The 24,811-nt window shown below is 33.2% G+C and overlaps 1 protein-coding gene across 9 annotated transcripts in view; it reads left to right on the forward strand.

Annotated features, from left to right (window-relative positions):
* Nucleotides 1-421: 421 nt before the first annotated feature.
* LOC129798491 (segmentation protein cap'n'collar) overlaps nt 422-24,811 on the forward strand; it is a 72,201-nt gene continuing 47,811 nt past the window's right edge. For 4 of the 9 annotated variants that reach the window (XM_055841668.1, XM_055841677.1, XM_055841705.1 and 1 more), the window contains exons 1-3: nt 6,441-7,997; nt 23,993-24,145; nt 24,213-24,282. In XM_055841668.1, coding sequence (XP_055697643.1) covers nt 7,164-7,997; nt 23,993-24,145; nt 24,213-24,282 — 1,057 coding nt within the window. In that variant the 5' untranslated portion in view covers nt 6,441-7,163. Of the gene's footprint in view, nt 556-1,250; nt 1,326-6,152; nt 6,258-6,440; nt 7,998-23,992; nt 24,146-24,212; nt 24,283-24,811 lie in introns of those variants that run through there. The other 5 variants (XM_055841722.1, XM_055841729.1, XM_055841686.1 and 2 more) reach the window with 3 other exon arrangements.

The raw sequence follows: 24,811 nt of genomic DNA on the forward strand, positions 1-24,811 counted from the left end.
ATAATGTCATAATGTAATTTTATGTATAGGGGCCTTTAAATCACTTTTTTTCAGTCAAGAAATGATAGTAGGGTAAAGTGATATAATTTGAAATTGGCTTTTTTCTTGATAAATACAGTACAAAATTTGTTTTTAAGCACAAGGAACCAAATTATAAAACTAAAGCATTAAAAATATACAAATAAAAATGAAGTACTAAATTTATCAGGACAAAAAGCCCTGTCCAAATTGTTACCATTGTCCAACTTGTACCACTTTACCCTATTTCTTTAAAATGAAAGAACTAAATATTCTATTTTTAAGTTTTTAATTTTTTTTTGTGAAACTAAACACATTTTTAAATAGAAGAAATTATCAATCAAAAATGCCACGAACTTCTGTCCCGACCCTTGATTCAACCCGATAGTCAACCACTCACACAGAGGCCCACAAAAGCTGCTGGCGCTCGACTGGTGGGGCCCTCTTGGTACTTGTTGTGACACCGTGTTGCTAGTGAGTTGATTTTCCCGTGTAGCTCGTTTTTCCCCTGTTTTCCTATCAACCAAGTGATTTTTGGTACGTGATTGAGAGTCAAAGTGTTTCCAAAATGTTCTAAACATCTTAAGAGATCGTAAAAGCTTCTTGTCATAGAGTTTTCCTTTAGTTTTTCCATCCCATTTCGTGGTATAGAGAATTGTGAAGTCATTCAACATGTCCGTCTCATTAATTATCATTCATTATAAATTTATTTGGTTTGTGGATGTCTCTGTTTGTACGACAATACAATATACCATTCTCCACTCTGGGGGCACAATTATCGGTGCTGGCGCGAAGAGGAATTTCACAACATATTGCTGGATTTTGCGCTTCTTTCAGAAATCGCACCGGATTTTTCCCGCCAAAGTCTTCCCTGATCCCTACTACAACTCTTCCTAAAATCATTCTATCTCATTATACTGATAAATTCTGATCCATCAGTCAAGGTTACGGATTTTTTAACTCAGAGAGATTATCCTCGAGAGTTTGTTCGGCAAATTAACAATTCTTTTTCGCCGGAATATAGCAAAAAATTAGTTTGTTTTTACAGTCAATAATGTGCTGAGAGAATAATTTATCGGTGGATGTAATTAGGCAGAATTTTTCAATATTTCTCTTCACAAAAATTTTATTTCGCACACTTCATACTATCTAAATATAAGATTTGGTGTAACAAGTGCAAAAAAATCAAAAAAAAGTTTTAATTAAAAGTTAATTGTGATTTTTGGTTAAAGGTAATCGACGTGAAAAAGGATTACAAGGATATTTTTACAACAATTCAAAGGACTAGTCACATTTTTAATTTGCTGGTAAGTGTCTTTTGATTTTGTAACACCCTTAGTAAACTTCATTCATTCAGTTTTTTTCTTATAAAACGATTATTTTTATCAACTCTAAGGAAACTGAAAGCAATGGTTTAAAAAAAAAACTAATTTGTAACGCTTTCAAATGTTTCTTTTTTAAGTCACTTTTTGTTATTGAATTGTTTGTAAAGTTTTTATTGAATGAATGTTGATTGAGGATGCTGAAATTCATTCTTACGAGAAATGTTTCGTGAAATATTCTACACATCTTCTGATCATGCGATAAAGGAGGGTGGGGCAGTTTCACGCAGTTAAACTTTTTTTCAGACTTATTTTCTAAACGCATATGACCCATATTTAAAAAAAATTACCTCATTAGTTTCCCTGTGGCATTGACTATCTAAAAATATAAAGCACAACTTTTAAATAATCATTTATTATCCCAGAAATGTGTATTTTCGAAAGTAATACATGCGTGAAACTTTCCCATCTACCCTTAATGTTACCAAAAGAAACTGAAAATTAATTTATTTGTGGGTTTGAAAATATTTAAGAAAAAAATAGTAATTATAGCAAAAACATATTTGACGACAAAAATATTAAACACTTAGTAGAGACACACACAATTTAGTACAAGCTGATATCATACTATCCGAATTTTTATATGATTGCATATTTTAAATAACATTTCTCTGGATTTGATGAGATAATATCATTTATGGTGCAACTCCAATGAGAAATAAAAAAGGAAAATCCTTCCGAGCATTTTTGTTAGCACTGTACTGTTTTCAATTGCTTCTACATTGACGACTTTTCTATGTGTTGGTTCCTGTCTCAACTGTACGTCGCCGTGTTCTAAAATCACCAAACAGTCGTGACAGAGACCCTACACAGAAAAGTCGATTATGTATAAGCATTTGAGAACAGTATAGTGCTAAAAGAATGTTAATTTTTCATTGGAATACCATTACTTATTCTACTTGTTCTTATTTATTTCTATATTAATTAACATAATATGACATTATACCTTAATTACTTATCTAATCTAAAACTAAATTGAATTCATTTCGCAATCCTTGAAAAGGTAAGAAATTACAAAGAGAAAAATCTATTAGCAATTAAAAAATAATACAAAAGGTCTTACAACAGGATAGTGTATACGCATACCTAGATAAAATTTTATGAATTCATGGTATGAGTCTCAGCTTATTATTCTTCGAATATTCAGTTTTTCATATTATTCTTTTATTTAGAACACACATAAGATTTTATTTTATTAAAATTGTATTCAAAATTATTGCATAAAAAAACAATTTTCAGAACCAAATAAATTCAAAATTCAGGATGATCTTTGCAGTAAAGATTTATTCCAAAAAGTCATGGAGGGTTTAAGATCATCGATTAGACTTAGAGGTCTTTTACATAAGTTTCTTTTACCTAATCCTATATTGCAAAATTTTATAGGTTAAATGTTCTCGAGGATCAACCTAATGAGTGTACTGAATGCCTAATATGGCTTAACTGCTCTAGTTTCTTCATCAGTCGTGATGTGATTATTTAGAAAAAAATAACTTAAATTTGGATTACCTTTCAATGCATTATGATCTATTAAATTCTTCTTCGATCTGTTAAATTTACTTGAATTTTAGGATTTTGAGATCCTCGGAAGCAGACCTTCTCTAGTCTGAAGACTATACTTGAGCATATGATGAGTAAGGGTAAGAGCGGAATCACCTTGACTGCTAAATCCTTATCACCATCGTCAATGTCTTTCCATTTTTTTTTCGAATTTACCACTTTTATCGCAAATCGTATTACAATTATAAATTGTTGATCGTATAATTTACATGTTATTTCAATATTATTTAAAGCAAAGCCAATAACCATAATAATTATCATATGTAGTCTAGCCGTGATATTAAAATTTTAGCTCACCAATAACAATTATTTTTATTTAATTTACCCATTTTCTTTTCATTAAATACAAATATTCAAATTTCGTTTTTTTAATCTTTAGTGTAATGGCACTCTTAAAATCTTAAAATTTTCTTGGTATTCCTTGAATATCAATCTTGATATTAAAATTAAAACAATTATTTGCATTTTTTGATAATGCGAAACATGTGAATTTCTTAAATGAATTTAATTGAATATTTTATTTGAAAAAAAAATTTATTGAGTTCAATCCTATTGAATGTGTATGTAGCTCATTTTGGTCACACTTCCCATTTATCCATCGTCGTCTTAACACAGCTGTGGGACAGAGCGATGGAAATAAAGTCTTATTAATTTTTTTATTAAATGAAATAAATCATAATTTTTTGTATAATTTTATTACTCGAACTCAAAGAGAGGACAGTATATCAACCTTTCTATTCCATAATATACTTATATGCCCTAGACACACTTACGACTTAAGCCGAGAGACGACTTAGTGGAAAATGATGGAAATGTAGTTTGATCATTATTTCTAATATAATTACGCTAAGCCGCCTCTCGACTAATCCTCAGGTCTGTCAAGGCCCATACCCTAGACACACTTACGGCTTAAGCCGAGAGACGACTTAGTGGTAAATTATGGAAATGTAGTTTAATCATTATTTCGAATAAAATTACACTAAGCCCTCTCTCGGCTAATCCTCAGGTCTGTCGAGGCCCTTATGCTATCTCTGAATGGCAAGGGGTAAACTCATTACCATTTTTTCTGACAAAGGTTTCTGGTTTCTCGGGTTTCGCGATGCAATTTTTGGGTTTCTCGGGTTTCGCAATGCAAAGAGTTGGTTTCTCGGATTTCGTAAAGCGTTTTTCAGACAATTGATAAGGGTTTCTCAATATGAGTTACCCCTTGCTTGATGACAACTCTTATCATGAGAGCTATTTGAAACTGGCAATTTCCTATGATGTCTATATATTTTTTTCGAAAAAATGACTATACTCTTGTTAATTCGGATCTTTTAAGATCGGGCTACTTTTTAATTCGGGCGGCAGTTAAATTAGAAAAAAGTTTGTTGACATTTTTCAAATTTAATTATGATTATCAAATGAAGCATGCTCAAATTTGCCATGGTTTGTTTTAGTTTTGATGTGATTTTGCATTATTAAGGGGTTTTTCATTAAATTTACAGTATGTAAACCATGTAAACTCAAGATGTGTATGCAAATAAATAAAAAATCGTTGCATTTCAAATAATTTGACGCCCGAATTTGAGACAGTCTACTGTATCTCGTCACCTGGACGTCGGACGTTAAGATCAAACGATCTCAGGAATAACATACCTCTCGGAGAGAAAGAGGTCTAAAACGATTTAGCATATAAATATGAAATGATCAAGAAGCATTTTTTTCTTAATATAGTCTTGTAGAATTCCCTAAGCAAGGCATTATAGAACCAAAAATCTTTTTATTTGCTTATAACGCTCTTGGTTCCATCACTGAGATTACCATAAGTAATATGGCGGACTCTTATGGATCTTAAAAGCTTCTATTAGGAATTTCAACAGAAAATTCTAACTTTAAGTCTTTAAAAGTGCACTAAAATACTTGTCTAATTTGGTTCTAAGGCAGCTATTTCTCTTCTTGGGGAAGCAATTGATATGAGTTGCTGCGAGCAAAAAACAGACTATCTTATATATGCATTTCTCTAGTAAAATAGACAGTTTTTGCTCTGAGCTTTCGTGTCATAATCCACTTTTTTTAATTGTTCTGTATAGGGCGCAAATAGTACAAGATATCGACTTCCGGTATTAGATGACACCCCCCTATATTTTACCCGATTTTTTTTTAAATTTATTGTTAACGTAGTATTGGTAAGAATAAAAATTATAATTTTTAGGGGAAGACTTTCAGGCTTCGCGCATAATCTGGATTCGGACACTTCGTATTTTTTCCAATACTCCTGTAATTATTCTGACTTATCTATGGCAATACAATAGCTAATCTAATCTTATGGCGTCTACACACTAGTAGAAATTTAAAAAAAAATGCCTTTTTTATAAAATTCTGACGTTTCTGCCTAAAAGAGGATAGGGGAAATTTTCTTTAAAAAGGCATTTTTTTTAAATTTTACTAACGCCATTAAGTCACACATTTCTTGAAAAAAGTTGGTCATATTCATTAAAGGAATATGGGAGAATTATGAAGTGTACGAAGCCAGAGTGTCTGCGAAGCCTAAAAGCCTTTCCCTATATTTTTCTTCTTTGACAATTTCGTTGTTTCCTCAATATAATATTCTGTTAGTATTTTTAATGGAAAATTTCCGCTTTTTTCCTTTAATATTTCAATCTCTAATCGAGGTAGAACAGCCTCCCTGGTCACTGCGGGATACTATGAAAGCACACACTGAAGACTTTTTGCCGTGGTCCCAACACGTGTCTCGGTAAAAAAAAACGTAATTTTGAACATCGTCATGCGACCTTGATATTGACGCTGAAAATTGTGTATATTTTGCAATGACGAAAAAAATCTCGTTATTCATGTCCAGTAATTGTCTCTCAAGCCTAAGAAGATTTTTTTCTCATACCTCTTGTTTTTTTTTGGCAATTCTGCTCTTTTCATGCGTCTTGTGAGTCAAATTCAGTATCTTGAAAAATTCTCTATCCCCAAAGAGGATTTTCTTTTCATTTGATCTTATCACTATTAATTTTTCTTCTCCAGTGATAGGTGCGAGATTGCCTTTATCTCAGGCTTTTTTGCACTCAAACCGGAGGCGACCAAGTTGAGGAATCTTTATCAATGTGTGATTAAATGTACATGCTTTTGTTGTTTGACTAAGCCCACAGCAAATATAGCCGAGATAGTGGGTGAAAATTGATGGAAATGTTATTATGATTGCAGGACAAGAAGCGAGTGAAAATGCTGGAAGATTTACCGCGATTGGAGTCTCTTTCCCCAAATGCCCTAACCAACAACACATACACCGGCTGTCGGCGAATTTCTGAGGTGAGTGTCTCTTTAATTTCCATGCTGTTCCACCCCCAACTGCCCCAAACATGTGCGCAGGGGCCGCAGGGGCGTGTTTTTCGAGGGAAAATTTCGCGCGCTTTGGGAATCCAATCAAGTGTACTCTGGTGTTGAATGGTTTTTAGCTTCGGGCGCAATCGGCTCATCGACTACATCGAATATCAGTCGGTGTCGTGCGTGCAAAGTGGGGGGATTGGATGATGGCGAGAAGAAAGCGAGTTTTGAAATAGAATCCCGCAGTGTTTTATTCATATTCTTCAAGTGATAATCTCTCGATGGTGTTGTATGAACAGAGGTGAACAACTCCAAAGTGTTTTTGACTAAAGAAATTTGTCACAAAATAGGGAAAATCAGTGAAAATTGAGATAGAAAAAGTGGATAGTGAAATATTGGAGGTTAGGGTTTTTTGACAGTCATCATGGACTTTTGAATCCGGGAGTTGGAGAAATCACGGAAAAACAGTGACTTTGGAAGGCAGCAGCAAGGTGAATTTTTGTGAATAGCCAAAGAGGACACAGATGATGAGGTTGAGTTGAGAGGAGGCCAATCAAATTCAACTTCCCAGTGGTGCATTTTGGGTGGGAATCAATATTTTTCTGGGAGAATGGGACTGCCAAGGTTCCGGTGATGAGATTTTGGGGCGCGCTCCTGACCTGCGTTGCCCAAAGCTTCTGGTGTAGTGGACACATTGACAGAGCATTTAATCAGCTGCAAATTAGTGCTGCTTTGTGATTTTTTTATACTGAATTTTTAGAGGTAACTTTTTTGTAACGCAAAACAAAACAGAAAAACTTAGCACAAGGCTTGTGGCATTTAAGGTGATTTAGAGAAAAGTGAATTTTGTGTGAAGGGGGGAAATTGAAGAAGTGGGAATAAGGTGATAAAATGATCTCACTGAAGAAAATCCACGCGGATCAGCTGCTGAAGGTGGCTCTGGTGCTGAGTTTGCTGCGAGTGGATCCTTCGAACTATCTTGAATATGGCTGGGAGTCGCAGCTGGCGGCACTCCATGATGGTGATGGATGGCAGCTGGAATTGCGGGCAGCTACACCATTCACTGACATCACCCACTACTCAAATCGAAAGGCTGTGATACCCCTGATTGAGGATCTTGTCCGATTCAATCACAATTCCAACGATGTGACTGCCTATCTGCTCAATTCCGTCCACTCCAACAACACCTCACCCAGTGGGCAGAATTTCACGGGATCTGCCGCAGCGAGTGCGTCAGAGACTCCGGCAACATCCAACGCCACTGTGGGTCAAAGACCTTCAGGTGAGGAGAGTCAGCCGGCAGCCAGTGTCGAATTGGATGAACTCTTCCTCAATACAGCTCCCTTTGCCGACTCTGCATCCATCTTTGACGAAAACCTCGCGAATCTCACGGACTTTGGGGAGACTATAGCCCAAGTCTATCCCTATCTTGGTTTGCCGGCCAAAGATGAACTCCTCCTGGATTCCCTGATGCCCCCAGAACCGCCAACTATTGATGAACTTGCACTCATCGGTGCAGCTTCGAACTATGGCATGCCAGAATCCCCATCTGTGGATGATCTGGTGGAATGGGAGGATTTCTACAGCAACAGAACAATAGTTAAAAGTGAACCAAAAGATGAGCCCGAATCTCCAGCTTCAGACACGCTGGAAGCAGCTGATGCAACCGTCAAAAGTGATACCGAAGACTCTGAGTCATCATCGTCTGTTGTGCTGACGCCTGAGGTAAGTAAAACCACAAAGAACATTCTCGAATCTCACGCGCAATTCCCACCCAAAAAAATTTGTTATTCTCCTAAATTCATCAACAAGTCGCACTTTTGTCCCCAATTTTCGCATGAAAGTGAAACACAGGAAAATTATTTCGCAACTGCTGAAAATGTCTCTTTTGCGCTTCTTTTTGCCACTTTAATTTCCACTGCGATTTTCTCTCTGTTCGCATGGGGCAAACCCCTATCGCATAGAGATTGTTTATTTACCGCGCAAACTAGTTTTTTTTTTGTGAGAGAAGAATGGGTCAAGAACCACCAGATGGACGTAGGTGGTGTTGATAAGATTGGTTCATCGCACAAAGATCAGCATTGTTAGACGCGTGTTTGATGAGCCATACGGCTTTGTTTTGAGTTCTTTGTTTTCGGGAGGATTATTTTTGGGCATTATTGGTCAGCTGAGAAAGTTTTGCGGACTTTGCGAAGGTCTCCGCGAGAGATTATTCAAGTTCAATCTATTTATAACATCTACTTTGAAGTTTGTTTTTGTTCTTTTGTGAACTAAGAATACACGCAGTTTTTTTTTCAGAATTAATTTTTTAGGTCATGTTGAGATAATCATCGCATTTTTGTGGTGATTTATTCCATTTTAAAATTAGTTGGAATATTTTTAGTTCTGCAATTCTTTGATTTTATTAACCGCACTGAAGCTTCTTTGCATTTTTTTTGGAAATATCTCTGTAACTGTTACTTAGTCGGTTCACAGTTGGGAAATTTGTAAAATTATTACATAAGATTTCAGATGATAAGCAGTAAGAGGAAAGTAATTTTTAGTTAATTGGTGTAAAATCTAAGCCTTAAAAAATTGAGAACTTATCCCAATATTTTTATACAGTGGCGACAAGATAAATAGCACACCTTCAGCGATTTTTTCTATTTTGATGTTTTATAAAACAATATCAATCTTTATACCTGATCATGCTTTATTTTTTAGAAAATATAATGCCTATTATAAATAAAAATAATAATTATTTAATATTTGTATCTGTTAGAACCATGTGTTTTTGTCATTTTATGAGTTTAGGTATAATTCGTGTGGACAATTTAAATAGCACACTTTCGTTTTCTCTGAAAATATTACTTGAAATTTACTTTTATTTTAAAATTCATTATATTTCTGTATTTTTGATCATTTATAGGCATTAGTACCACAAATTTTCGTAAAATAAAGTTATGAGAACTAAAAATCATGTAAATAAAGCATTTGGTGCAGATTTCCAGGCTTTACGTAAAAGAGTTTAGGATAACTAAGATTTTTTTTGTTGTAAATTATATTGTTCAAGGAAGATAACAATCAAATCAATAATTTTTTATGATTAAGCATATAAATCACGCAAAAACTCGAAAATTTCGAGAAAGAATTACGATTTCTAGAGAAGATTCTACCATTGTTCTTATAGTAAAACTGAATTTATTTGCCGCCGTTCCGAAAATAAAGGAATAAATTGAACAAAAGTTTAAAAAGTAACTGATGTGAGCATTACTGAAAGCCAATTATGTAAAAATACCCGGTTTAGAAGTGTTGTCAGACGTACAGAGTTAGTATCCAAACGAAACCGTACCAGTTGTTCGATTTAAGGACCTGTAATTCTGGAATAATATTCTTTGAACAGATGTGTTCCTGTTTAATATGACAGGATATAACATAACAGAATATTAGATGTCCCAAAAGTCAAGAATTTTGTCCTTGATACATAATTAAGTACGTAAAACGTAGCGGTGGTAATTTTACAAATTTTACAAAATGCAAGTACAAATTTTCTTAATGTTAAGTAAATTATCTTATTAGGGTTTTTTTTAAATGATTTATGAGCATATATTTCTTAAAGCAAAATAGCGTTTCAATCACTTCAATACTTTAAATTAGCATAGAAAGTATTGTTATTAGTGTGAAAATTTTTTTTTAAATCTTTGGCACGCCTTTTAGATGAGGGAAATTTTATGAAATCAGCATTTGCATATCTTTCTTCCTCAAGCGCTTTGCACATACCTTTCTCATTCTTTCGTACTTAAAATTGGATCAAACTAAATTGAATAATTTTAAGTAGGATAGACATATGAAAAATTTTTGAGAAAGGAAGACCAACGAATTTTGAATTTATTAAATTTTCCTGACATAAAAGTTGTGCCGGAGCCTTTATGGCTTCGGTATACTTTTTAGATTACATAAAATTCACATCCCTTTCTTTCCTAAAAGTTGTGGATGTATCTATCCTACTCTTTCAAATTCTACTATAAATTTAGTTCAATCCAATTTTGAGTCCGAAAGAATGGGATAGATTTATTCAAATCTTTTAAGTAAGTGACGCGAATTTTGATCTCATGAAATTTTACCGATCTATAGAAGGTGTGTCAGAGGTATTACAATGTAATGATATAATTGTCATAATGTTGTAGGTAGTATTACTCCTACAGTAGACTCTCTCAAATTCGGTCATTTGGGACCGAAATATCACCTGAATTAGAGAGAAATTCGGGCATCAAATTGTTTGAAATGCAACGGTTTTTTGTTCACTTGCGTACTCATATTGAGTTTATATGCCTCATATTAATTGTAAATTTTATGAAGCCCCTTAATAATGCAAAATCACATCACAACTGAGACAAAGCAAAGCAAATTTAAGCATTTTTGCTTCATTCAATAATCACAATCGAACTTCAAAAAAATGTCAACAAACTCTTTTCAAATTTAACTGCTGCCCGAATTAAAAAGTAGCCCGATTTTAAAGGAGCCGAATTAACGAGAGTCTACTGTATTAAGATTTTTGAGACCTTCGGGAACTGGGCTAAACCTCCAGTCTGAAGCCGGGCATAAGCTGAAAGTCGGATTAGTCAGCAATTGATGGAAATGTAATATGATCATTATTTTTATTATAATTACGTTAAGCCGTCTGTCAGCTTAAGTCGTAAGTGTGTCTAAGGCATTAGCTATGACCTTAACATCTCTAAATTCTTATCAGTCAAGATTTTTTGAAAAATTTTGCCTTTGGTTTGGATATTAAGGTAAATGATACATTAGATTCAAAAAACCAATAAAATTGTTTGTTATTTACGATTTTAACATCTTCGGCAATTGAGCTGAACATCCTATCTGAAGACCGTTTTTTTAGCGTCAGCTCTGAGTTAGGTATTTTTAAACATTTTATTTTTATCATAAAATTGATAGCACTTTAAGTGCTTTCAAATGCTTTATTATAAAAGTTAACAAAAAATCAAGAAAGCAGGGAATAGAAATGAAGGAACGACACACTAACTAAGGCCAGATAAAAGGAGATACGCCACCTATTTGTTATTTAAAAATAAACTCAATAAAAAGAAATTAGGATTTCTCATTTTTAAACTATTAAAAACTCTATAATGGGATTATAAAGAATAATCTTTATTTGTAAAAAAAAAATTGTAGGGCACTAATTTTTTAAATTATCTAACATTTAAAAAATTACCGCTAGAGTGCATACGAGCCTTATTTTAAATTTAAATTATCAACTGTTTTCCGAACCTTCAGTGTTAACTTTCCATTTCTATAAATTCATCATAGCAATTTCCGTGCTACTTTTGAGCCCCTGTGAAGTTGTTAATTTGGCTTTTCCGAAAATTTCACAAATTCCTTCGCAAACACATAGCTTGACACATAATTGTTGACGAATGCGATTCAGCCAATTAAACAGAAAGAGAACGAGAGAGGGACATAAGAAATAAAATATGTAGAAAAGTAAAATGGTAAAAGCATAAACACATCGTCTTGAGGAACTAATTGCGAAATAAAGTCTATAAAGGTGAAAAAGAAATTTATCGTTGTGTGTTTGGTTTTGTTTTAACTTTACTCATTTTACTACGACACTCAATTTTTCCTGCTTTTCTTTTCAAACTGCAAGAAAATCTAAGAGTTGTAGAATGAGAAAACTGCCATAAAAGCTATTCTTCTATATATTTTATGCGTTTATTTTTTTGCTTAGATAAATTCATTAATTAAAGAGGATTCTTGTGTGGAAAATATGAGGAGAAATTGCCCAAAAATTATGAGCTAAATGTGTTAATTTTTAAACACGAAGGCACTTTTTTTTGTTGCTTATGCTACATGGATAAAATGTACCGGTGTTGTTTTCTGTGGACTTTTTGGGTATATATTGTAGTTTTATTTCTCGGTCACTCACATGTTCTGCCCACCTCTCTCACTCTCTCACCTTCGTCACAATCTATTCAGACAATCGCGACTTGTATGGGCACAAAAGTATTAAATTGGCTCAGAAGTATGATGAACTCTTTAGCCATATTGAGAATTTGACTTACAAACAGTTGAGAATGGGCAGAAAAGTGACCAAAGCTACTATGTAGCGTTACTTTTTTCCAGCTTTTCGTGCGTGTTGTTTGTCTTTTGGGTTGAGAAATTGATTATTTATTAAACACAAATTTCCTAAAAAAAAGAAAAGAAAAAGAACGTCTTTCCGCGTATTTTTTGGGATAGAATGGTTTGAGAATTTCCTCGAATGGGTTTTCTAATTTCAAATTAGACGCTAAAATTTGTTGGGAAAATGAGAGAGAGATAGAGAAAGAGTGAATTGATTAGCATGGGGAGATAATTTTATGGAAATTGCACTAAATTACCCATTTTCCTTATCTCTGTCTATACATTTTTTTTCTAAACACATGATTTTTTGTCACACTCCGCCCTTAACCATCACTTTTTATCAGCTAATCAATGCAAGTTTGTGGTGAATAATAGCGGCAAGTTGCTTGCCTCAGCAAATGACAAACGAATATAATAATGTAATTTTATGACGATCTAAAAGCACGTTTCGTTTGATGATTAATGGTTATGGATACGATTAGAAGATCATTATTGATAGTCGTTGATTTAATTTATTTAATAGAGATTCTACTGAAAAAGGCGCTCGAGAGTCTAGCAAGTTCATTGAAACTGGATCAAACTGGATTTATGTGGCAATGAGAAGAAATGCCTGAAATTTTTCTTATGGCGAGATAATTAACACTTGGTTAGATTTACTATGGATATCACAAGACTTTGTATAAATATCTTGCTTTGCAATGAAAACAACAATTTTCATGCAGAGTTCTTAACAGATGTTTTAAGCTTAGAAGTTGTTTTTCTTAGCACTGCTGGACAAATCCAAATAACAACACAATTATCAGTGATTTTTCTCAGAAATGGAAAGTAGACTTACCTAGGTTTTTCTTTCTTGTTTGAGTGTGAATTCAGTTGACGTCATCACCGTGTAAACACTTATTGAAATTTTAAAACAATCAACAACTGAAAATATTTAGGATTTTTATCGAAATCTTTAGATTAGATTAGCTTTCTGAGGAGAAAGTATTTTGTTCAATTGCTTTTAAATTGTTTAAATTATTTTAAAAAGTGAGAGTTTTTTTTAATTGTAACGTAACCTAAGAATTAAAGGAAATTTTAGACGTAGTACTTTTTTGAAACCGTTTACAATAATTCAGATAAAACAATATGGGAAAATGGAGCGCCTTTGAATTAGGGCACCTTGAAATGAAGGTTTCTTCTCCTATTTTTATATGGACTTGAGCCTAATCATAATTTAATTTAGCTTCATTATTGGTTTGTTGGAGATAAATTATATCGATTTTCGATTTTGGAATTGAATCGATTTTGCAAAAATATCTGATCTTTTCTAAGTTGCAAAATACGATCAAATTGTTATTTTCCAACATTTTAACATTCTTTCCAATTGTAATCCATAAATTTTCTTTCACTGGGATACTTACAATATCGTCATCGTCATTAATGTTAGAGCCCGACCAAAATAAAGTTTATCTTTCCAAAGACAAATCACAATTGCAAAATTTTTCAAACAATTCTTTAATCATCCTGAGAGCAAGAACATTATATAAATTAACACACAAAATGCATATTTGTGCAAATTCATCATTTACACGTTTCCAAAATTCTCCTAACATTAAATGCTGCACATGCACCTGATTGCTCTTCATTTTTGAAATGTCTTTCAAAGAACGAATCTACTTATTTAAAAGATGTTTGACAATGAAGGGATACAAGATACTATAACTATAACCTTTCCAGTGCCGGGTGGGGTCATCACTTATGGACATTATATACTTATGGAGAACGTGCAAAAATCTTAATTTATTAAAACAGATTTCGAAAAATCATAAAATTGTTACTTTATTTTGTAAATATTTATGTTGTGATTTTTCGAAATTTGTGAAAGGTAAGAGAACTTATGATTTTTGCACGCTGTCCATAAGTGTTTAACGTCCATAAGTGATGACTCCACCCTATGCAAAAAAGTTAAGGATAGTTGTAGGCTATGGGACAAACTTTAATCACGCCTGTGAAAGTGCCGCACGAACTTGCGCAATATAAGAATATTATTACAGAAATGTAACAAAATAATCCGTATTGCCTTAAGAATACCAATTTGTAGGTTGACTTATCTTTAATACCTGTTTTTTAGGTTAGATTCAACATAACCTCAAACTATCATTATTATGTACAAAATTTCTTCTCACATTAAGATAGGGAATAATTCCGAAGTCTCCCAATTTTTTAAGGTCACTTTGCTAGGCTGTCTCTGCGCTAAAAGAATATTTTGTTAAATGATAAGAGATATCAACTTGCGGTCTTTAGATGACCCCTCCATAAATTATGATTTAGATTTCTAAAAATTTCTTTAAGTGAATATAGTTGAAAATATTTGGAAATTTGAAAATATTACTTTGTTTTTGTTTCCCAAAAATTAGTGTTCCAAAATATAAATATACTTAGGCTTGTAGGGTAAAGTTCCCATGCTTGATACCATTGGAAGCTTCGTAATGACTAAATTTTTCCTATGTTTCTCAATAAATGTGACTCCGCAATATATTTTTAAAACTGACCGCTTTCTAATAGTTTTTAAGATATGTTTGCGATGAGTCACATATTGTAAAACATATAAAATTTAGTCATTACGAAGCTTCCCATGGTATCAAACATGGGCACTTTTCCCCATTATTTTGTTTTTATATGTTACTAATTATTTTTACAGTCCTCTATAGAAATAAAAAAAGTTAAACATGATTTTCTGTCAATAAAATTTCACTGGAATTTTATTGCAATTTCACTTGGGGTTTTTAATTTTAAAGAACATGCATTCTTTAAATCATTAGACCTTACTTTTATCTGCAGTGATGTTCAATTTATTCAAGGGTATTGAAACATTGAGGCCATTTACACTACCGCGCGCCGCATTGGATTAAGATTGAATTGTCACAAAATCCGATTTTAGGGCAGTTTAATCTCAATCTAATGCAGCGGTATAAATAGGCTCATTATTTTCTTTAAAAAAATCTATTAGAGTAAGATGGGGTAATTTGGAATCATGTCTAATTTGGAACTTTGTGATTCTCTAACTTTTAACAGTTTTTGATGGCAAAAGAAAAAACAACGAAGAAATATTCTTGAATGTAAAGTCTTGCATTTCTTCGTGGCTTTCTTTTTCTCTTTGACCATATGAAACAGTGGAAAAATCTCAAAATTCCAAAATAAATATGATTCCGAATTACCCCATTTTACCTTTGTGTTACAGTTTAGTGATACAAAAGCTTAAGTTACAACGAGTGCTCACAAAAATATAAAATTAAATTAAAGTCAGTTACTCATGAAAACGAGAAAAAGACAAGTGTCCTTTATAAAAGCTCAATAAAAAACCTAAGAAGAGGAGTGAAAAACCTGTGTACCTAAGAAGAGGAGTAAATTAGTACTAATATACTTCTAAACTATAGATAATTACAACTTTTGAGCTAATCATCGGGTGATCTGAGCCCTAACATTGAATAATATTAATCTTCGATTTGTGTACAGGTAAATCATTTAAAATACTTTGAAATTAAAGGATAAAATTAAATAATTTGATAAGAAAATAGTCCATAAAAATTAAAGAGTTTAAATATCATAAAATGGACCCAAAGCTTCTTTAATAAGCCCAAATTTTCAATCCTTTTAACAACTTTTTTTTTTAATTATAATACTATTTTACTTTCCCTTGAAAACCACTGATCCTCCAGAAGATTAATTTTGTAATATGTATATGGTATTATAAGACATTTTATGAATGTGAAACAAAAAAAGTCAGAATGGTTATTGAGATAAATTTGTGTCAAACATTATCGCTGAAAGGTTCATAAAGCACGAAACGTTACCTAAGTTCAGTGGCATAGTAAAGCACCTGGCTGCGTGCTCAAAATCTTCCCGTTGGATCACCTGATAAAATTACTATAATCAAATACGTGTAACATATAGAAATTTTATCAATTTCCTCGAAAGTGCTTGACGATTAATTTCCAAGAATATTGCTCATCCATTATTTCTTCTTTGTTGTTTTATTTATTTTTTTTATTATTTATTTTAAAACACTATTAATTGCTGACTGAGGCCTCGAATTTGCAAAAAGAAGCTCACTTTGTGCAATATAATATATACTTCACCTTTCTCGGTTGCATTTGAAGTGACCAAACCATTTATAGTAAGCATACAAAAGCAATGACTCGTGTGAGAAGGAGAAGTCGTTTGGGGCTATATGTGCATTTGATATGAGAGATCTCATACAGAGTCAAATATTTAATAAATTTTACAATATTTATAGTGCTCAAAGTGGGTGGGAGGGGATAGGGGATAGGGGGAAGGAGGGAGGGAGGCGACGAGATCGCACTGAGCACGTTTTCAACTTGACCCAGATTGAACTCTTTGGTGTTGTCTTTTTATGTCTATTCGCGCGAGATGCGATTGCGATGAAACGCAATGGAATTGGGATTAATCGCAATGTGTCTGGGATGCGGGGGATAGTTGAAAAGGTGGGAGGGATGGTTGTGGATGAGAGTGAAAATGACCAGAGAAATGTGTCTATATAGTGAGACAGTTGGTTTCCTTGAACTGAAATGGAAGAGGATGTGTAGGTAGAACAAAGTTGGAAAATAAATTTCTATATTGGTCACAAAGAGAAGGAGTAAGAGAGAGAATTTTGTGAGCAAAAAGATGCTCGAGGATAAAGACTTTTTGACTTTGTGGCCATGCGTCTGGTTTTTGCAGTCATTCCCATTTCTTTTTTTAATTCAATCTTTTAGGTGTTATTATAGCCAAGAAAAATATATTGCAGTCATGAAGAGAATTTTTTTTTCTTTCTGCTATCTGTTCTTTCAGGGAAGAATGCATTAAAAAAAAAGAATCAGACGAAAGCACTTTTTGGCGGACGGTAAAGGTGAAAGTACTCACAAAAAGTCTGATGATCAGAATAAGGGGAAATAGCACAGTGAGAAAGAGATAACGCAAAATAGATCAACTGCGAAGTGTTTGTCAACAAAAACTAGAAAACCACTCTTAGGTATTTTTTCTGTAAACACCTCATTTACTCCTTTCTCAAGAAGATTCATTGACTTGTTACGCAAACACTATTTTTATCATAAATATTTTGGCGCCGGATCTTATGAAACTGGCTCGAAACTTGGCTAAAATGTGTATACAGTTGTGCTATAATTTTAGCAAATGAACTCTCTGAGTGTCTTGGATATAACATGGAAATCTTGAATAAAGGTGCTGTATGTGCCATAAAAACTGAGCAATTTCTTTCCATTTTGAATTGTAACGCTTCTGCCGTGAAGAGAACAAGTGGAAGAGATCATAATTGTTTGGAATGATTTCAAAAGCTAAAAGAATGCTCCAGTATCATTAATAAATTTCCCTATCTCTTTTGATATTGATGAATTTGACAAGGTGACAAATGGATTTCATGTCAGTTTTGCATCATATAAGTTCCAGTGTTGTTGTCAAAACATCTCAAAACAGGTAGAAAGAAGCACCTTTTAATGATCCCTCCGGTGGTCCATTAAATGACAAAGGTGTCTGGTTTTATTACATCTTGTGAATTTGTCTCGATGAAATTTCTTAGATAATTAATGGATTTTACTTTCATTTCTCAAAAAAGGAGAGAGAGGAGGAGGCATTTAGCGGGTGGAGAGTTAATAGAAAGAAAGAAAGAAAGAAAAGGGTGTGGATTTTTTTTTAAACTAAATTTTTTTTTTTGTCAAAGGTTGTGTATATCGCAAGAAATCAATTGTCGGTGTCTCTCGTAAAACGTGTTTAACCACAAAATAATGGACCCCCAATTGATTTGAGGATAAAAGAAAGTCTTTCTTCACATTAATCTTTTCGTCTTTGATGGATTCTTTGAGGTGTGCGGCAACAAAATTGAAGTGATTCTTGTGCTGGGTTGTGTCCAACTTGTTCGACTATTAATATTTCATTTGAAAATAATTCCTCCTCAACTGGACGAGAGGAGTCAGATGAAATGTGCTCTGCTGATCAATCAAGAGATTAATCCCAGACAAAACGTTTAAATATATCGACCGGAGATCTCTGTAATTAATAATTATTCTTCGAAGTCTTGGTTGATTTCTATCACTGCTGTCTTTCAGTGGATGTAACCGTTTTGATCTCGCAGAAATTGAGAATCTACCTTTAGATTAAAATCATCTTCCAGTGGAAATTACTGCGAAATTTTCCAATATTAAAGCGTGAAAAGTGGTCAGGGAAATTACCTCTCATTCAGACGTCTCTATATCAATTTCCAAATTTATCCAATTATTCTGCACAATATATATATTTATATACAAAGTCTCCACATTAAATTTATTTATTCAATATCTCTTGTCTCTTTCTCGGGTTTATGTAAAAAAAAATATAGGAATTGACAAAAAAAAATCATCCCCACTTCAATTCTTCTCGATTTTCTGTCTCTGTTTCTCACAAAGAGTATAAATAATTTTAATGTTATTTGCCATCCCATTCGCACTTTAATGGTAAACAACATAAGAGCCGGCGTGTACATAATAGAGTGAGATGGAAGAGAAACTCTGGAAGGCGGAGCTCTAATGATCGATGGCTCTGGACTCCATTGAATACACTGCAAAGAATTCATTTTGTGCTCAGAATTGTTAAGTAAATGAGTTTTTTTTTATTGTTTGAAAGCTCTAATACACTATCTGTATGACTGACAGTTTTTTGCAAAAATTTGACAACTCGAGCTGTCAGTATAAATTCAAATTTTAACGGGAAAAACGAATATTTTTGGGAAATCTTTTTTTTTCAAATTCACTTGTATTTCTATGTAACAAGGAAGTTTTTCCTAAGCTTCTGCGCATTTTCACACCAGAGCTTTTGGCAAATAGAAGACGCTACATTTTCTGATATTGCTGTGTGTGTGGGTTTTTTTTTGGCGAAAAGGCGGAGTTTTTCATCGGAAGGAATAGTGCAAAAAAAAAAGAAGACAATAGAGGAAATGGTGAAGGAATAAAAGAAAATCTTTCTTTTGATATAAGAAAAATAAATCACAATAAGATATAAAAGTGTTGGATAAATTCGTGGAAAATCATATAATTAAATTTGATACGTCAGAACAGGGATTCTTTTGTTCTGCTTTTCAGCTCTTAGAAATATGACTTGATTTTCTATACAATATCCATTATAGGGAACGAAGAGACGTATAATAGACAAGGATAAGAAAATTGCATGAATTTTTAATTTGATGTGAGAACCACAAAATTTTTGATATTTTTTTTTCGGTCTTGTATAGCAGGAGAAGTCCATAATTTTATTTAAGTAAGATTGCGATGGGAAATTGTGATGGTTGGAATAATAGATGAATTTTTATGTCTTCAACAATGCAATAAGATTAATAAGATTACATTACAAAATTGAGACGATATTGAAAGATTATACGTCTGGCGGTGTAGCTTTTTCATCTCTAATATAAACTTCCATCTCACTCTTTTGATATTTTTGTACCTTCTTATGCGCATACTTGAGTCATTTCTTATACATGATGGGAGAGAGATGTGTTTTTTTTTCACCTGACAAATTTTCGATAATCACACAAAAACTGCCGATCTATCAAGTTCTGTGAAGCTAACACCATCATCTCTAATAGAGTTCCTCACTTTTGGGGTATCGAAGAAGTTTTGTGGTTGCTTCAAAAAGGAGATGGAAAGAGGAAGATTTCCAAATAGTAATCTGCTTTTTGGTCTTTGGCGAAGGTCAACACTTTTAGCCGGGGAATGTTGTCTGCAAATGAGAATTGTGCCATTGATTGGATGGCTTTTTCTCTCATCCGAATTTGTGCGTGCTGAGCCGGTGAAAATGGTCAATGTTTGGACACTGAACAAATCGAAGAATGGGCCTCAAAGAGATTGCTGAAATGTTCAACAATAGTCAGCTCGTTTTTTTTTCCCAAACATCAATAGCTAATGCGCACAAAACCCGGATTACAATCACTAATTGATGGGTTTACGGAGGATTTGGGAAAAACAGCGAAAGGTTCATCAAGATGTCATTTAGATAAAGTGCTCAGTTTCTCACGAAGATGAGAATTGAAAGGTGTCTGTGTAACTAAAAAGGGAAATTTGTTAATTTAAGAAGCATTTTGATATGAGAATCAATAAAGAATTTAAAGAAAATTATAAGGTTTTTACTTAAAATATTCTAATTTATGTATTTGATTCTTTACCCTCCCTAGAGAGAGTTACCCTTTTAGAAATTGAGCTCCAGAAAAAAAAGTTATGATAAGTTTGGGACTGAGAGATTAAGTAAATATAAAATTTTACTTATCATTACACAAAAAAAATTGTAAAATTGTTCGTAAATGTTTGTGAACTCCTACTGGAGGCTTAGGGGAAACTCGGGTACCACCAAACTCGGGGGAGCGCCAAACACTGCGATTTTTTAATCAAATATTTGACTTCAGAGGACAAGATTATTAGAAATTTAAAGGCATTATAGGAATGCTTGTCCACGGAAGAAATGGTCGAGATGGTCCAAGTAGTATAGGAATAAAAACTAATGTTTGGTGCTACCCCGTGTTTAGTGGCACCCCAGTTTCCCCTACGAAGTTATCGTAAATCGTATAACGCACGAAAAAGTTCGTAAAAGCTCGTACTTTTTCACAAACATTGTTCGTAAAATAACTATGTTCACTTGACGAACACTTTATGTTCTTTTACAAACACTTGTTCGCACATTTTTGTTTGTCTGACAAAATTTTACGAACATTTTTTTTGCGATTACAAACATATACGAACAAATGTCTGTAAAGGAACAAAAAATACTCGTTAAGTGATCATGTTAAATTAACAAGAAAAGTTTGTCAAAAGGATGTTCTTCCATACAGTATGTGGGAAAGTTTTGTCAAATCTGCGGCCAACTGTATTTGGTTAAAAATTTGTCAAAAGGATGTTTTTGAGTATAAAATGTGAGTAAAAGTTTTGTCAATCTGGTAAATTACATCCTTCTGACAAAATTGTAGCAAAATCCATTTGTCCTTTTAACAAAGATATTTTTTTCAGTTTACAAACATTTACGAACTTTTTTGTGGCTTATACAATTTACAAGTATTTCGTCAATTCCCATAGGACTTCACAAACATTTTACAAACAATTCTACGAAATTTTTGGTTATGAGTACATATTTTTATTACTTATATTACATACATACATACATAGTTCTAGGGGCGAATTCTGCATACAAGTGAGAATTGTTAAGCAATGAAATATTATGAGAATAGTTATCACTAATAATTTTGCATTATTCAAAATGAATCATTCGGCAGGAACAGGATTTTCTCAAAAAGGCTAGTACAGTTAAGTCATTTGTCTTCAAACTTTCTGCACTACTCTCACAGTCCTCATATGACAATTCTCTTTTGAATCTATCGTCAGGAGTTAAATTCAGCACAAAGCCATCAAATTCGAATCATGAAGCTTTTACATAAATCACATTGCATTGCATAAACTAAAGTTATATTTTAGGTCATGATCATGACTATTCTCACTGAATTTATTCGTGTGGTAATTCTCATTTGTGTGCGGAATCCTCCCCCAAAGAAACTTACTTTTTTTAGGGATTGTTAAATTATAAATCAAATATCATCGTGACAAAGTTATTGATTCGACCAAAATTCTTAAATTTAGAAAAAAATGGAATCAGTACGCCAGTGAGAATTGTCATACGAACTAACTTTATGAGAATAGTTACGCGGCAAAATGTATAATTCTTCTGTTGGAAAGGATATAGGATATTGTCAAAGCAAACTACTTCAGGCTTTTTATTCGACAGTTTTCTATATATTTTTAGTACAGTTCTCAAATGACAATTCTCATAACTGTGAGAATAGTCACTGGTGATAAGCTTTGCTAGAATAAGAAAATCATGAGCTTATTTTATTGTCTTATAATTATCGAAAATTGTTTTTCGAACCAATACCGTAAGAAGCATTTGAATTACTTCAGAATTAAAGAACTGGCTTCGTTCTCACACATTTTTGATAGTATTTTCTTCGCACTTATTAGACTCGTTGTGAGTTTTATCATTCGTAACTGAATCGCATTTTCAAAAGTGTCTGTGTTCAGTTTCACTAAAATTTCTAATATGACAATTCTCGTACTGAACAGAATCTGTCCCCAAATAGAATGAAATAATAAAAGCGTGTCTCAACTAAAGCAAATATGGGAAAGCGTCCATGCTTCGTAGTATATCAAACTTTATAATGGCTAAATTTTTCCTATGTTTCTCAATAAATGTGACTCATCACACCTATATTTTAGAAATTAGGAGTATTAGGGGAGACTGGGGCAAAAAGTCACAAAACCGATATTTTATTTTTTTTACAAGCTATCCGAGCACATCCAAAATTTCTAATTAGCACAGTTTTATAGGAAATTTACCGCTCTACAACTCTGTGAAAGTCATTTTGTTCTATTTTGTAAGGAAATATATTTATCGAGCCGGTTTTTAAAAGGTAATTTTCTGATCATTCTCAAAAATGCTGGGGAAAATAGTATCAGGCATAAGATACTATCACATTTTGATTCGCTTTATTACGGGATTCCGTAAATTTAAGAAAAATACCTAAAGGAAATATTTTCATAGGAAATTTATTCTTCTACACCTTTGTAAAACACCGTTTTCTCTATCTGAGCGCGAAAAGCGCATTTTAAGCTATTTTACAAAAAACACACAAAAGACTGCAAATCGTTTGACCAATGCAAACAACAAGCGGCGACACATATCATTGACGTTTCTTTTCACCGTTGGACATCAGAAATTATTTCGGTTTTTGTTACTTTTTGCTCCATAGCTTTTGTTACTTTTTACCCCAAGTGGTCGTTTTTAATAAAAGGATTTCTGGAGAAAAGAATCTTTGTAAAATTCTAAAATAGATAGCGAATTCGTATTCAAAAAATCCAAATTATTTAGAAAATATTCACGAGTGCATCAATTTTGGAAAATAAGTAGGTAATAATTGTTATATTCTGCACGGAAAATATTTCAAAAATGAAGCTAAAAATTTTGATATTTTTTATTTTCTAAATTCCTTGTTCAAATTCTAACAAACTTATGACATTGAAGAAGACCTATGGAGGCTATTTACTAGTTAGGGGAGGCAGTCTCCCCTAACTAGTTTTCTTTTTAAATATATTGCGAGTTGCATTTATTTAGAAACATGGGCAAAAATTAGTCATTACGAAGCTTGGGATCGTACGAAGCATGGGCACTTTCCCCTACATATCCTCATTCTTTGTAAGCTTTAATTCTAACCATAAGTTTTCTTTAAGTAGAAGATCTTATGGTTTTTTCTTTTCTTTGTTTTTTTCCCTTTTTTAAAAGCAAGAAAGAGGAAGAGGATTTTAATGTTTATCTACTTAAAAAAAACTTTTAGCATTGTCTGTTAGATAGACAATGCTTTTAGTTAAAGTTGTTCCTCTGCAACCTTGAATGAGTGATATATTTGATAATTTGGATTATGTCTTCGCTAAAGTTTTGTCAAAAAAAAAATTGAAGAAATCCAATTCAGATAAATATCTTTTTTTTCCATTTCTTTTTAAATTTCATCCCATTTGACTCTATAATCCATTTCTTTTTTGCAGGAAAGCGAATTGATTGAAGTTCTTTGGAAGCAAGATGTTGACTTGGGCTTCTCACTGGCGCCTCCATCGACCTCCTTGAAGAAGGAAGAGAGTCACAGTGCTGAGGATGATGCTGAAAAACTCAACGCACTGCTCGAGTTGAAAAATGAGAAAGTAACAATAATTTATCTCTGGGACTTTATCTCTGACCCTGGGATTTTAAATTGCTTTTTCTTTCCAGTCCGAGGACACGGAGAAGGATGAGGAGTTCGATCATGATTGGCCCAATTTGCCAATTGATGCTGAAACAGGTGAGTTTTATATATAGAACTTTTCACTGGTGTCATTGTTCTTGAGTTGGAAGGGGATTTGATATGAGATTGCGAGTCGGACGTGCGTGGGAGGAAGAAAATTGTCTTTTCTTCCAGTTTTTTTTTTGTTAGGGTGAAATAATCTCCTAATCGTTTGTGTTCTGAGTATTTGAAAAAAAAAGGACTCAAATATGTGAGATGAAGAAAAGCAGAGGAAGATATTGATTTTTCGAGCGGCTTATATCTTTTTGGTGGTAAAGAGAAAAATGGGGAGGGAGGAGGGGATACTTCCTATATGTGATGTAAGAAAATTCCAGCAACAAAAGCCACACGGAGGAGTTTTTCCATTTCCCAAAGTGGATGTGTGCACACTCGAAGGCACCCTCCCATCTTCCATCACCATCTCGTGTTCATTTCAATTGCCACAATGCCTGGAAATTTCTCTGGCAAGCTCTCTTTCTCCACCCCATCTCCAGTCCTCCGTGGAATTTTCTCCGTTGTTATACATAGAGAGTGTGGATTTTATATA

Source organism: Phlebotomus papatasi, chromosome 1, assembly GCF_024763615.1.
Source record: "Phlebotomus papatasi isolate M1 chromosome 1, Ppap_2.1, whole genome shotgun sequence".
NCBI lineage: Eukaryota > Metazoa > Arthropoda > Insecta > Diptera > Psychodidae > Phlebotomus > Phlebotomus papatasi.